Source organism: Falco rusticolus, chromosome 9, assembly GCF_015220075.1.
Source record: "Falco rusticolus isolate bFalRus1 chromosome 9, bFalRus1.pri, whole genome shotgun sequence".
In the NCBI taxonomy this organism is placed as follows: Eukaryota; Metazoa; Chordata; class Aves; order Falconiformes; family Falconidae; genus Falco; species Falco rusticolus.
In genome coordinates, this window is record NC_051195.1 from 39,922,050 (window position 1) to 39,936,302 (window position 14,253).

At 44.2% G+C, this 14,253-nt stretch overlaps 1 protein-coding gene across 3 annotated transcripts in view; it reads right to left on the reverse strand.

The window, feature by feature from the left end:
- Positions 1-11,101: 11,101 nt before the first annotated feature.
- The window catches only part of GPR107 (G protein-coupled receptor 107), a 36,732-nt gene continuing 33,580 nt past the window's right edge, over positions 11,102-14,253 (reverse strand). For 2 of the 3 annotated variants that reach the window (XM_037401182.1, XM_037401181.1), the window contains one exon: positions 11,102-13,248. In XM_037401182.1, the coding sequence (XP_037257079.1) occupies positions 13,152-13,248 (97 nt within the window). In that variant the 3' untranslated portion in view covers positions 11,102-13,151. The remainder of the gene's footprint in view (positions 13,249-14,253) is intronic. The other variant, XR_005106300.1, reaches the window with a different exon arrangement.

The window sequence follows — 14,253 nt, forward strand, 5'->3', positions numbered from 1 at the left end:
CCCAACACAAGCACGCACACTGGCTACTTGCGAAGCAAAAGAGCACAGCTGATACAATGCTGTTCTCTGCACCTTGTTGGGTTTTTTTTTTGGGGGGGGGGGTGGGGGTTGTGTGGGGGTTTTTTGTTGGTTTTTTTTTTTTTTTTACCAGCAAAGGGTTGCCTGACTCACTTCTCTAGGGATATGTTCCCCAGGCAGATGTTTCTAAAACGCATATTCCTCCACTACCCAGCCTTCCAGAAACGAGCTCATTAAGGCAGAATAGTATAAAACCACCATCATTGTGTCCCAGCTCAGGCACCCAGCAGCAGCACACCCTGGGGGGACCACCAGGAGCAACAGCACTGAGAGATGGGGGATTTGCAGCGCAGAGCTGCAAGGCTCAAGGCTCGTGTCTACCCTCCAGCATCTCTTCCAGCCACTACCAATGTTTGCACTGCATTTAGGGACAAAGGCCCTTCTGTGACTCTGGCATAGGTCTCAGCAGATTTCAGTTCAGTCCACAAATCTGCTGCAAAATGCCCCATGCAGCCCCTTCCTTTGCTGCCCATCAGCAATACACCAATTTTTGCAGTATTTCCCTTCATCTGCGGTCACTGGGCTGTAACCACGTTGCAGCAGGGGTGTCCTGCTGTGTGCAGAGCACAACCTGTCCTGCACCCAGCTGAGGAGATCAGGCCAGCTCCAAACCCTCCCCCTGCAGCACAGCCGCTTTAGCATAAGCTCTGCTGATGCAAAACCGATGGTAAAGGCATTTAATTTTATTTAAAACTCTACCCTGCCTCCACCGCAGGGAATGCTGAAGAGAGAGCTCAGATCACCCAGATGAGAGGAGAAAAATAGTCAGAAATGGTGCAAGCCAGTCACTTTCTCTTCCTAATTATTAGCTTTAATCCTATTATTGCTTAAATAACACCAACAGTGGCGTTTTCTGAGATGCAGTGACATTTCTGCAGCCCAAGGAACACAGCCCCAGTCTGGAAAGACTCTTGGGGCCAGCAAAATTGACATCTGAACAGTGACTGGGGTACAAAACAATCCTGTCCAGCCGAACGCAGTCAGTGTACCAGGGAAGGAGCTTGGCTGGTTGCTCAGAGAGGAAAATCCAGTGCTTGGCCAGCCCCTGACAGCAATTTTGCTTTGCAGGTCCTTTTGCATCTCTCCGCCAAGGCAGACCTCAGCAGCCCAAGCAGTGCTCACACCTCCCCACTGTCAGCAACTGCAGCACAAGCTTGCAGCCAGCCTGCGCTGGCTTTTTTATTAAGCAGCCACATATGCTGCTCATGGTGCATCCACTGTTTGTTCACCATACTGCAACATGCTGCCATAGAAATGATTATTCCCTGGGCAATATTTGCTGTCCCTGTCGCAGTCAGAGCAGGGTCTTGCTTATGGAGAAGCCACTACCTCTCCTGCTGTGCCACCACTGACGCTTGAGATGGGATCCAAGGATGCTTCATGCTCTGACTGCAAAAGCTGGGAGCTGCGTGGCCGTGTCTGTGCTGCAGAAAGCTTTTGCTTCCTCAGATATTCACTTAAAAGTGCTTAATAAAACCACTGCATCCTTTTTCCCTAGAACACAGCAAGACTGACAGGCTTAGCCATGCAGCCTTTTGTTCCACATGGGCTCACCATGCATGCTTATTAAAAGCACGCAGCTCAGACACCATCATGGAGGTTTTCCCCAATGCATCCTTCTTGATTTGTTAAGATTACAGTCGCCTCATGGGAATAGCACCGCATGCAAGTGGCAATGTTCAGTCCCCCAGCTCTAGTGTACTCATTCTCTGTGCATTATTGTACAAAGGTCTTTTCTTTCCCCCTTCCTGATGTGCTCAGATTTGAAAAAAATCAGTGGTATAACACTGCCCAAGCACAGCATTCTCTGGACTCCTACCTCGGGCATGGCTGGAGCCAGGCCACGAGTGGGGCTGGAAAGGGGGCATGGGGTAGTAAGCAGCATCCCACATGTGCACTCTTGGCTGTGCACTGACACAGCAACTGCACTGGGAAGGCAGAGAGAGGCAGGGGCTGGGCTGAGCTAGGTGGCAGATCTGCAACCCTGCTCAGCTCAGCCTCTGACTCTCTTCTCCACTTCCCAGGGCTGGATGAGGCTCCACACAGGGTCCACTCATGCTCCAGGCTTCACCAACACCCGTCTGTCTGTTACTGGCGTCTTTGTGGCCAGTGTCACCCCCAGAGCTGTCAGCTTGTGAACATCCCTGTTCTGCATCCACCCACCCAAAAGCTCATCGAGAAGGTGCTCCAAAACCAACCAACCATGTGAATGAGGAATCTGTTACTGGAGACAGCAGCAGCAAAGGCAATCAGCCTGGCAGTGAACCCATGGAGCAGAGCTCACATAGCCTGTACTTTGTGCTTTTTAATGAAAAAGCCAAGTTTTGCTAAGAGCTTTTATGTGCCAAAGCAGGAAGTCAGTCAGCAGGGGAGTGGTGAAGCCTCAAAGCCTAGGATGGGGAAAGCACATACACGTACAAGATTAATTATATCAACTACAAAAATAGTTGCTATTTTAAGGTTAATGCTTAAGTGATCTGACTCTGAAAAAGCACCAAAGAAATTATTGGCATCAGTTCTGGCTGCTCCACCAGACAAGCCAGGTCACCGCTGGCACTAAGTGCCATCAAACCAGCTGCTTTTCAAGGAGATTTGGAAAAAAAAAGCCAGTAGAGTAAGTTCAACATCCTGGTGCATTCCTGCAGCGGGCCTTCCTCTCCGAGGTTTGCATGCTTAAGGATCCTAAACAACTAAGAAATTGGGATTGCAGAAGGAAGGAATGCTGCAGGAATGCAGCAGCTAGTCCTGGAGACATCCTCGACAGTGCCACAGCTTCCCAGGCATCACACGGATCTCAGATTACAACGATTTTACATAAGTGTATGACTTCAAGACTGTGGGCAGCTTTAAATGGGACTCCATAGCTTCAAGCTCATTAACCAGTGCATTCCTGAAGCTCTTTTAAGCCTGACAAGATGTGAGCAGTGCTGCTCTTGCCTCACCCCTGGTCTCACTGGTGGCCACAGCAAGCACAACAGGTGTTGGCAGTTATCATTGTAACTGTTTTGATAGCTGAGCTATATATGACTAAATAAGAAAACTCTCGGAAATCTAGATTTATAAACCAAAATACGGTGAGACTCGACCTCTAGCAGACCTACTGGCTATCACCATTATAAATTCATTCCAGATAGCACAGCATTTTAGTGCCAATACATACAATGGCTTTAGAGGTAACGCAACAGAAAAAACCCTACCAGGTTTTTTGGTAGGTAGCAGCAGGAATGGTGCCACACAGGCTCCTTCCCCAGGAAACAGAATTGCAGATGTTGACATGATGGCCAAATGCAGAGGAAGGCCTGGAAATGAGCACAACTGTGCCCAGGCTGCACGTACAGCTGTCTTTCAAGACTGACATGCAGACAATGTGCTGAGCATTAAAATTTGCTATGCTATTAATTCCTCTGTTAAATTCTGGTATATTTTTTTTTAAAGACTGTATGCCCTTTACAGCCTTGGGGCTGTGCCTGTTAGCTAATGCATGAACGTGGAAAGGGTGGCTGTGGTAAACTCATCAGCTGTTCTCCCAGTTGCCTGCCATGTGTAGCCAGCAGTTGGCTGAGACAAAAACAAGCAGGAGGAGGTGTTGCGATCTTCCCTTGTGGCACAGCACAAATCACAACTGGCAACTGGAAACCACCTTCTTTTTCTGCTCCCAGGTGCTGCTGTGGAGCAGCCCGAGGAGCAGCATCAGCCAGGGCTGGTCACTGCTGACCTGGTCTGGTTCTAAGACAAGACACAAGCCTCTTGAGCATGGTGAGCAAACTGAACTGCAGCAATGATGTCTGTCCATCTCTCCACCCAAGCCTCACCCTGGAGACTGTTAAATTGAAAAAAACCAAAATCAAAACACCCACAAATAACCTACCACAAACAAAATGAAAACCCATTCAAACATACAAAATCAACCTGTACCTACTCTTAAAATCTTGTTAGCATAACAGGTTGAGCTATTGCCTCCCACAAGGCTGCTCTGATTCATGGCTACACACAGGCATTGTGTGCCTGGTAAATCCCAGCAGATATTTCAGCTCAGTTTTTGCAGCAGCAGTTAAAACCCTGACTTATTAGGAATACAGATTAGGGTGCACACACTCCAGCTTCATTTTAACATAGTACTTTTATGTTCCTGCTATGGAGTGGCCAAGCTCACTTAAGGCATCTACAAGGTTTAATAGTAAAAGAGAAGTGAACCCCCAAACCAGAAATTGTGCATGCAATATACTGCACACAGAGATAAGCAAACAGAAAAAGACCGAGTCAGGTGTTTAGTCCAACTCACAGCCAATAAAGGGTTGTTCCCTACAGTATATTCAGCAGTGATTTGTCCAGTCTAGTGTTGATTGTCTAAAACAACACAGAACCACCTCCAGTTCTCCAGGGAGATTGTTCGCAGCCAAACCAGTCTCATTGGCAAAAGGTTTCTCCCAACATCTTGTTTTCCTCTATTACATCTCACCTCACCACAGCTCAGGCCTTGAGCCACACTAATTAATTTCCACTCATTTCTGTGGTTTCATCCCCAAGCAGCCATTTTGTAACATGCTACATCTTCTTGCCACTCTTTAAGTATCACTTAGTCAAGATTACAGCTTTAGTTGTCATAATCTTCTGTCATTGCCCAATTCTCTTGTTTCAGTCACTGCAGCTCTTCTTTGTAGCCCCTCCAACTGGGCTACCACCTCCTGGTATAAGATCCATCCCAAAGCAAATAAGTCTGGCTTCACCCAGGAGATGCAGATCGGTACCTTCACAGCCACGCTGAGCATGGAATGCCTGCCAGCTTCACAGAGCTCCTGCAGAACAAAGCATCCCAAGCAGCTCAGGGGAAGAGGCAGCTGAGGCACTGACAATTGCTCTTCCACACACCCCTCAGCAAGTGGCAGGTGCATACACGTTCTTAGGGAGATATGCGGCCAATGGGATATCGTGCCACCCTACAAAAGTGACTCAGGACTCAAGACAGTATAGCAGATCAGCACCCCAGAACAGTGTCCTCGGGGACAAAAAAACCAAACGCCTTATTAATACACTTACCCTTGCCACAGGAGACCTGTGGTAACTGCCTCTCTCATCGAGGATGCTGGAAGCCTCTTTGCCAAGCTCAGCACAATCATCCCAAGACAGCACTAAAACAAATTTCAAGACATTCCCTCCATTCTGATCCTCACTTATGCCACCCACCGCACCTGTAACAGCCTCACCACGCATGCCTGTGTTTTTTCCAGCAATACAAGAGCCATCTCATCTATTATGGCTCAGCCATCCCACAGGTGATAAGAGTCACAAAAAAAGCAGTGTCACCCCAAGTTACATTATTTTCCATGGATAAGAGGGAAGAAAACAAAGGGATGATATACATTTGTTACTACTTAAGAGACAAAGGCTTTTGTGTGTCTTAACTGAGGACCCCAGTATCAGGATCAGCTGCGCCAATACAAGCTGCATTATCATCTCTTCTGAACAAAGCAATTGGCTTTTATTGACCATTTACTATAGAGGGCACTACAACATGCTCCTGCTCATTAGAGTCTGTCAAGACAGAAGGCAAAGAAAGGTAAAAGCAAGATTTAAAGAGAAGGCAGCTCTTTGCAGTCATGAAGATAATCTCACTAGAGCAAAAGCATTGACAGCAGGCAGCTTGGACTACAATAAGGAACAGCAATTGACTAAGTCAGAATTCAAAATGCTAGAAGAAAATCCTTAAAGCAGGTAGAACAATTTACCTCCCCTGGATAGAAAGACACCTACAAACCTACATCCAAACACAGCACATTGAGAGAAGCTTGGTTTGGCCTCTGGTTTTATTCTCCCCACTATGTATCTACCAGACAATCTTCACATACAATAGACCTTAAACACTAGGAGCTCTGTTACCACAAAGATGATCAGAGGGCTGGAGCACCTCTCCTGTGAAAACAGGCTGAGAGAGTTGGGGGTTCTTCAGCCTGGAGAAGAGGGGGCTCCAAGGAGACCTCAGAGCAGCCTTCCAGTACCTAAAGGGGCCAACAAGAAAGCTGGAGAGGGGCTTTTTACAAGGGCATGTAGTGATAGGACAAGAGGGAATGGCTTTGAACTGAAAGATGGCAGATTTAGATTAGATGTAAGGAAGACAATTTTCACTATGAGCGAGGTGAGGCACTGGACCAGGTTGCCTAGAGAAGCTGTGGATGCCCCATCCCTGGAAATGTCCAAGGCCAGGTTGGACAGGGCTCGGAGCAACCTGGTCTAGTGGAAGGTGTCCCTGCCCATAGCAGGGGGGTTGGAACTAGGTGATCTTTAAGGTCCCTTCCAATCCAACCCATTCTATGAATTACAGGCTTTTTCTTTTTCTCTCTCCTTGGAGAAAGTAGTCTGAAATCAAGCTTCCACACCCCCCCATAACCTACGCTTGGTCTCAGTCTCAAGCATCCCACAATTTAGTCCCACTTTACACACCCCATCTCTAGCATTTAATCTTCATTACAGCTAAGCAATTTTTTGGCCCAGTGTAGCTAACTCCACTGGACATTGCAGTTAAAGGAGGGATGAGTTTAGCTGCTATCACTTTAAGGGGGAATGTTTTAAAAGGCCAAATACATAAGAAAGAGAAAATGCAGAGGATGGTTCCTTTGGAGAAACCTAACATCCAAGAGCTACCTGCATGAAATAGACAAAGGCTACTCCAGTGCAACAACCAGCTGTCACCTTCATCACATTAAGTTTGTTTTATCCTACAATGGGGTATTAGTAAGCCCCAAACCCAGCTACTTTTAATAGTTTAGTTCCCTGGTAAAACATCACCCACCCAAAGGCTTGAGGCAATGCAGAACTGGCTGCCTGAGATTTGCAGGGTAAAGAACACAGGCTATTTTTGGCATTACCCCTCTGTAGGACGACGAGAACTACAGGCTAAACTGTAAGAAACATCTTGAAGAGTTACATTTCGTGGTGAAGGACATATGCTTTTGAGGTGCGGGGGATTATCAAGAAGAGCACTTGACAGAAATACTTAGCCCTCCTCATCCCTGCCAACCCAACCAGTCTGCAGAACTAAAATGCATAGTTTGATCCTGACATCTCAGGAAGAGAACTACTACAGCAGGAAGAACTACAGAAGTCCCCAATCACCCTCAGTCTAGCCTAAAAACAGATCATGGACTTGCCCTTTTGAGATAGTATGGCCAGATCCACAAAGGATCTTAAAATACAGGTTGCTACCCTTAAATTGTATCTGGTCACCAAGGTTCAAAGCACCAGCTCCTCGCCCTCCCTTGAACGGCAAGCTGACACCAAGCCCTGTGGAACGAGGCGACCACAATGCTGGCTAGCAGCAACAAGTCCTGGATGTGCCTGCCTTCCTGCATGCCCAAGACTGCAAGGCCATGAGAAACACAGTCCACAAAATATTGCCTAAATTCAGCTTACAAAGCTGAAGGAGGAACTGGGCACATAGACGCACAGCTGTAGTACCCAGATATCTTTCAGCTCAAGAAAACACACCTCAATGAATCCTACCGTGGGCGACTTACAGGAAAGCTTTTCCTCTAGAGAAGTTTCTTCCACACAAGATCTTTTGTGATGCAGTTGTTAATGGCTGCAAATGGAAGTTGGGCACGGGAAAATGTGGACTTTTGAATCAATGGATCAGTTTAGTTGCTGGCACTTCAGAAACGGAAAATGAGATGCATAAAGATTAACCAGAAAGAAGTTTAATTTCACATGTTTGCACCACAGCAGGGAAACCAAGTTACATAGACCATCCTGATTTGTATCCACCTTGCTCCTCTTCAAATACCGTCTGTTCTTCTTTATTAAAAAAGTTAAAAAAATACTCAAAAATCCATTTGTTCATCTGAACACGAACTGAGGAACAGGATATTTACAGGTCACCAGACCTCCTGGAACTGGACACCTTGCTATACACAGGGAAATCTGAGTTCTTTTGGAGGTCATTTACTAAATGAATTCAAAGCTACATTGTACAAGGTGGCCTAAAGCTGCTTAGTGACACGAGAGGATCTAGAATTAATTATTAATAGTTACTAAAGGGAAAGGGAAGCTATTTAGACCCATACTCTGTTTTGACAGAACACACACCAGCCTAGTACTCCAGTATCCTAGCTACAAGACAAAGTGCTTCTGATAATGTGGATGTCAGGCTCTACTTCATTACACAGAGAGCAGAACAGAGTTATTTCCCTGTGGGATTTATTTATTAAGAGTTGTCCTTTCTACACAATTGCTGCAGTCAAAACATAAACGGGCTCTTGAGCCAGTCAACCTACAAGGAGTGACTCTCTTCCCAGCCACGTTCCTCCAGTACCACCACTTTACATGTGAGCGAGTACCTCAATATTTCCCTTCAATCCTGTTCCAGCCCCTCACAAGTATGTATCTCACACAGTTCTTACAGTATTGTTGCTCTATCCAAGTGAGAAACCATAAAGGAGAAAAAACCCACAGCTTCCCAATACTGCTAACTAGAAGCGATTACCAAGCCTACAACAGCATCATATCCAGCAACTACAAGAAAAGCCAGATTAGTCCGATTTAGAACAGTTTTCCAGCAAGTCAACCCCAGGGAACACAAAGAAACATTGGTCAAGTGCCTCTGGGCAGCACCCCTTCAGTTTTCATGAAACATTCAGATTACTGAATTTACACACAAGGTCACAGGTTTTAGACAGTGTAAGTCCCATTACATTTCAAATATCACTGTACCTTCCATCTACTGCAGACCACAGCTCCATGCTCTTTTTATTAAGGTGAAAAATGGGGAAACACTTTATGATTAAAGTTGAGGTCATAACACAGAATCAATAAAACACATTTCCTTTAAAGTAACAGTGGTCTGCCAGCTACCATTACAGGTCACACTGATGGAGACAAACCAGGTAGACTGAAGAATGAAGTATTTCCTTCCCTTCAATACCTGTACGAAGAATGAAGTATTTCCTTCCCTTCAATACCTGTACGAAGAATGAAGTATTTCCTTCCCTTCAATACCTGTACGAAGAATGAAGTATTTCCTTCCCTTCAATACCTGTACGAAGAATGAAGTATTTCCTTCCCTTCAATACCTGTACGAAGAATGAAGTATTTCCTTCCCTTCAATACCTGTACGAAGAATGAAGTATTTCCTTCCCTTCAATACCTGTACGAAGAATGAAGTATTTCCTTCCCTTCAATACCTGTACGAAGAATGAAGTATTTCCTTCCCTTCAATACCTGTACGAAGAATGAAGTATTTCCTTCCCTTCAATACCTGTACGAAGAATGAAGTATTTCCTTCCCTTCAATACCTGTACGAAGAATGAAGTATTTCCTTCCCTTCAATACCTGTACGAAGAATGAAGTATTTCCTTCCCTTCAATACCTGTACGAAGAATGAAGTATTTCCTTCCCTTCAATACCTGTACGAAGAATGAAGTATTTCCTTCCCTTCAATACCTGTACGAAGAATGAAGTATTTCCTTCCCTTCAATACCTGTACGAAGAATGAAGTATTTCCTTCCCTTCAATACCTGTACGAAGAATGAAGTATTTCCTTCCCTTCAATACCTGTACTATCCATTTAAAAAAAAAAAAACAAAACACAAACAAAACACAAACCTAAGCAACTTCAGTTTTCAGAGCTCAACAGAACATACCAATACCCAGTACTTGCTTCAAATGCAGCTGAGTGATTTTCAAACATACAAGAAAACCCCCTTTCTTGTCAATTTAATTGTCATTGGCCAGACTGCATTTCTCTTCTCCAAGGGGAGCATACTGTAAGGAAAACAAGACTTTAACACACTAAAAATCTTCCATTAGGCTTTCACCAAACGTAGTGTGCACACACACTAGAGTAATTAGGACATCCCCTTTCATGTCCAGAAGGAATGTTACGGTGCTTAAAAGATACATGGTGAATGCATACTTGTGCTAGAGAGTCTATTAGCTTAGAAAAAATACATCTTCCACATTACTAGCTCCAAGACAAAGTACTGCAATGCAGCAAATTTTTACAACATGATCCCAGAGTATGCCAGCATGGAAATCCAGGAACAGGGCTCTCAGCTGGAGAGAAACACTGAACAATGCACTGCACAGATCACGACATGCTGAGTTAGATTACAACATGAAAGAGCATCTTAATAGAACAGCATGTGGCTTCTTGAGCTCAAACTGTTAGTTTTGGGCAAGCAGCAGCAATGTTCCAGATGACCCCATTATGTCTCGCTTTCAGTACATCTCTTAATAAACCATCAAGGAAAACATTTTCAAGCCTGAAGAATGCAAGAAGCTGGCAGTTGCACTGCAAGGAGGTTTCCTCTGGAAGACAGCTTGCTGAACAGTTACAGCAGGAAGGAGTGCATCAGTGGTATTTGCATGTTATCAGCAGCAGGGATTTATTATAACCTACATTACAACTGAAGGCTGAACCAATCTCATTTTTGTCTGCGGAGGATGCCAAGAACTCCACTGCAGCAATATATGTGAATGTGTTCAAAACCATTTATTCTGAATTGTGTCAGACCTCCAGGACCCCTGTCATTATACCGCTGTGTACTGACAGGGTGAGTTTTAGTTGCTCACTGCAGTACAAGGCAGAGAGAAGAAAATAAGGCTGTATCCTAAAACTATCTGTAAGCCACAAGCAACTCTTATTTTCCCTCCTTGTGAAAGAGCTTCCTACCAGACAGGCAGTTATCAACATTTGAAAGGCAAGCACTGTGATTATCCCGCCTGGTGAGCTCTAAGGTGCTGCATTTCACTAGCAAGAGAGTCATGCACTCCCCAGTCATGCAGTTGTAGGTTGGCCTTGGGAGGAAGGGGGAGGGAGTAGCCCTCCCTTTGATGCTTTGCGGTGCAGCACACTTTGTGCCGTGAGAGCACAACTGCAGCCATCCTCTGCATCCTCCAGCATCCCAACCACCATCCAATCCATCATACAACCCTGCAAGACAAATTTTTCTGACTTGCTCAGAGGAATTCCACCAGAAAAAGCAGCAATTCACTTTGTAAATGGCTGCAATAAGAATCTTCTATCACTGTGTTTGACCTGCACATCCACATACATTTTCTTTACTAATGCTTAGGTCTGACTAGTTGCTGCTGTACCGCTGGTGAGCATCCTGCATTGTACAACCAGCTTCAGCTGGCACTTAGACAGCTGCTGTAGCTCAGGTCTGAATGTGGAAAAAGCTCTTCTAAAAACAGAGTACTGCTGTGGCTTTTCAAGACAAGAAGAATTCATCCATTTTCTGGCCTTTGACTAGTGAGCCAGGGACACCATACACAACTTCAGCAAAAAAAGCGCATACAAAAAAAGAAACCTGAGACTAAGAACCAACACCTAGGAAAAGAGGAGTAAACAGAAGACAATGCTGCTCTTCAAACAGCAAGTCTTGGTACAGACCGCTCATTTAGGAGCTCTACAATCCCTGTTCAAGACCAACAAAGAAGTGGTTCAAGGTTCCAAGGAAAATCCTCCTTCTAAACCTCAAGTTATGCCCCAGAGATGTAGTCCCTTCAGTCAAAAAGCAATTCCTAGATGAGTTTGTAGGAGATGCTGGCACATCCAAAGCACTATGATGCCTCTCCTTGTGACCCTGACAGAAGCACTTTCCTCAACAGCACCATACGTCAATGTCTCTACATGAATACTAAGGCTTCTGTGGGTCAGTGAGTTATACTTAGTTTATTTTTCTTAAAGCTTATCCTCATTACATCAGTAAGCCACTTCCATCTCCCTCCAAATTTACAATCACGTGCTATGCCTTACTACTACAGCTATGGGCACCAGCTTGCCTTATTAACAATACTAGAGTACAACAGATAAAACACACATGGCATTCGTAACTTGTTTCTGAAGACTCCACTGCAAATTTGCAGCTAATAGTCAAGACTTCCCTATTCCCCTGCACTGAGGTTCTGGTCATAATATTCCCCTTTCCTGACAAAAGCCATTGAAGACTGGGAGCTGCAGCTGCCTAGTTTTGGCAGCAGTACCATTTTGACCAGTTCAGCTCACATCAAACTACAGTATCACTAATCATACATAGCCAGAGATGTACAAGTAGCCATCCAGAGAGGCTAAATAATTCAGGATAACAGTGAATGAGAGATTTATGCTGCAGTACATTTGTGAAACAGATTTCCACTGGAGATTCTGGTACTGTTTATACTGTGCCAGAAAGGAGTGTCTTTCAAAATACCTCAAAAATATTTTATAAAGCAGATCAAAGTGCTCTGGGTCACAGCTTGAAATTAAATGTTTAATGGCAGACCCCTAAAAAGCAAGCATCAGTCTTATACCTCTTGTGTACTTCTCGTCAGATGGGTGTGAATCAAGAACAACTCCATAAACAGCGGAGAATTTACACAACTGCTTATTGCATTACAGGCTACTGCTTTTAACAAAGAACAGTCACTTGCTTCCTGTATAGCAATACATTTAAAAACCTGACACATTCAAATGGATACCTGCATGGATAAGACAAGAAGATACTTACCAACTTTCCCACTGACATGAGTAGTTGCAGAAGTCATCTGATACCATACCCTATTCAGTCTCTCAAATAACTGCAGTTTTTCTATTCATTTGTTTTGCAGCAAAAGGAGAGTTTATAAAAAGAAAAAAAAGTATTTACTTCTCTTGTCTTCTTTTCCCACCTTCTGACATGCTTTGCAATTCCCAGTATACGTGTTACATAGCGAGCGTGTGTGTATATATATATATGTGCATTATATAAAATACATACCTTACATACACACTAAAGGTGTCTCTTCACATCAGTATTCTTCACGTTCTGAAGAACGCAACTGCAAACAATTCAAAATACCTAGCCACTCCAGAAAGGAGAAAAAAAAAGCATAAGCTACCCAAAAATCCCTAGGAAAGCTTTACACTCCTTGCAGGTACCACAAAATCCCATTTCCTATGATCAGAGGAACAGGTATATTTCTGCACTGCTTTGCTCTCCCTAGACACACCCCACTCTGCAGTTTCAATGTTGGGAAGTGCTAGTTGCTCCCTTTCCACTGAGAGTAATATTAATAAATTAAAAAAAGTGTCTCTGAAAGTGCTGCCTTAGTCCAGTCCATCATGCTGTGCTTTCCCATTCACCCTGTGGCTCTGCTGAACCATTCACCACTTTCTTGACCTTCTTCATGCCCTCCATTATTCCAGAAGTTGTCACCCTGGAAGAAAAGGAAGAAACATCAGAACAGAACATGAACTGTACCATCCATTTCACCAACAGCCCATGCTTGTCTTCCTGCGCATATCAAGTAACACTTCTCAGGTGTTTACCAAGGCCTAATAGTCTCAATGTTCAATCTCTCCTATTACTACCATTTTGCGGGCCAGCTATCATCTTGTACGCAACACTGATGAGTGCTGGGAGCAAGGCCACTGTCCTGGAGAGCCTCAAGGCCCTTCCCATCTATTGTTAAGCTAAACCAGCAAGTAATATTTGCTCATACTTGAGAAAAGATAGCAGGGGTGGTTAAACAGTTAAACCAGGTGTTCATTTGCTTAAGTTTGAGCAGCTTGCTTTTAAAAAAAATTTTTGCTACACACCTGAACACCCTTAATTCTGTGCATTGAAGACTTTCTTCTGCATTTGCAATGTTTTTTATGGGTACAACATATACAAATGCACACATAGTGGACAGTGCTCCAAATGAACCTTATTAGCTTAATGCACACCAACTCCTGTTAATAGCAAAATTAATCAACAGCAAAAAAACAGAAGAGTGGTCATCCTTTATTATACCATCCAATTCTGGATTTGTAGTTCAACGGTCAGATTGCCATGACAAAGCCTCATAATCCTGTTCAAACATCAAGCACACTGAACTTTATCCAGCCAGAACAGCACCACTCCCCTCAGAGCCAACTTAGCTATCCAATGAGCTCTGCAGCCCAGTAGCTTTTTCTGTTGCTATACATAACAGGCTATTTGCATGCACAAGACATTTGCTTTATTCTTTTGCATGATGTGATTCTCATTCCATACAGGTATTTTTTCCCCACACATGTGCTACAAAGGTTATCTGGGATGCTGAAAGCAAGAACATCAATAGCTCAGTGCATTCACAAGGGATGACTGGAAACATACATAAACCTGTCCTATTCAAAGATGCTGCTGTCAGTCTTTGTGTGCTTTCACCTGTCATTTACCATGTAAGAATACTTTATTT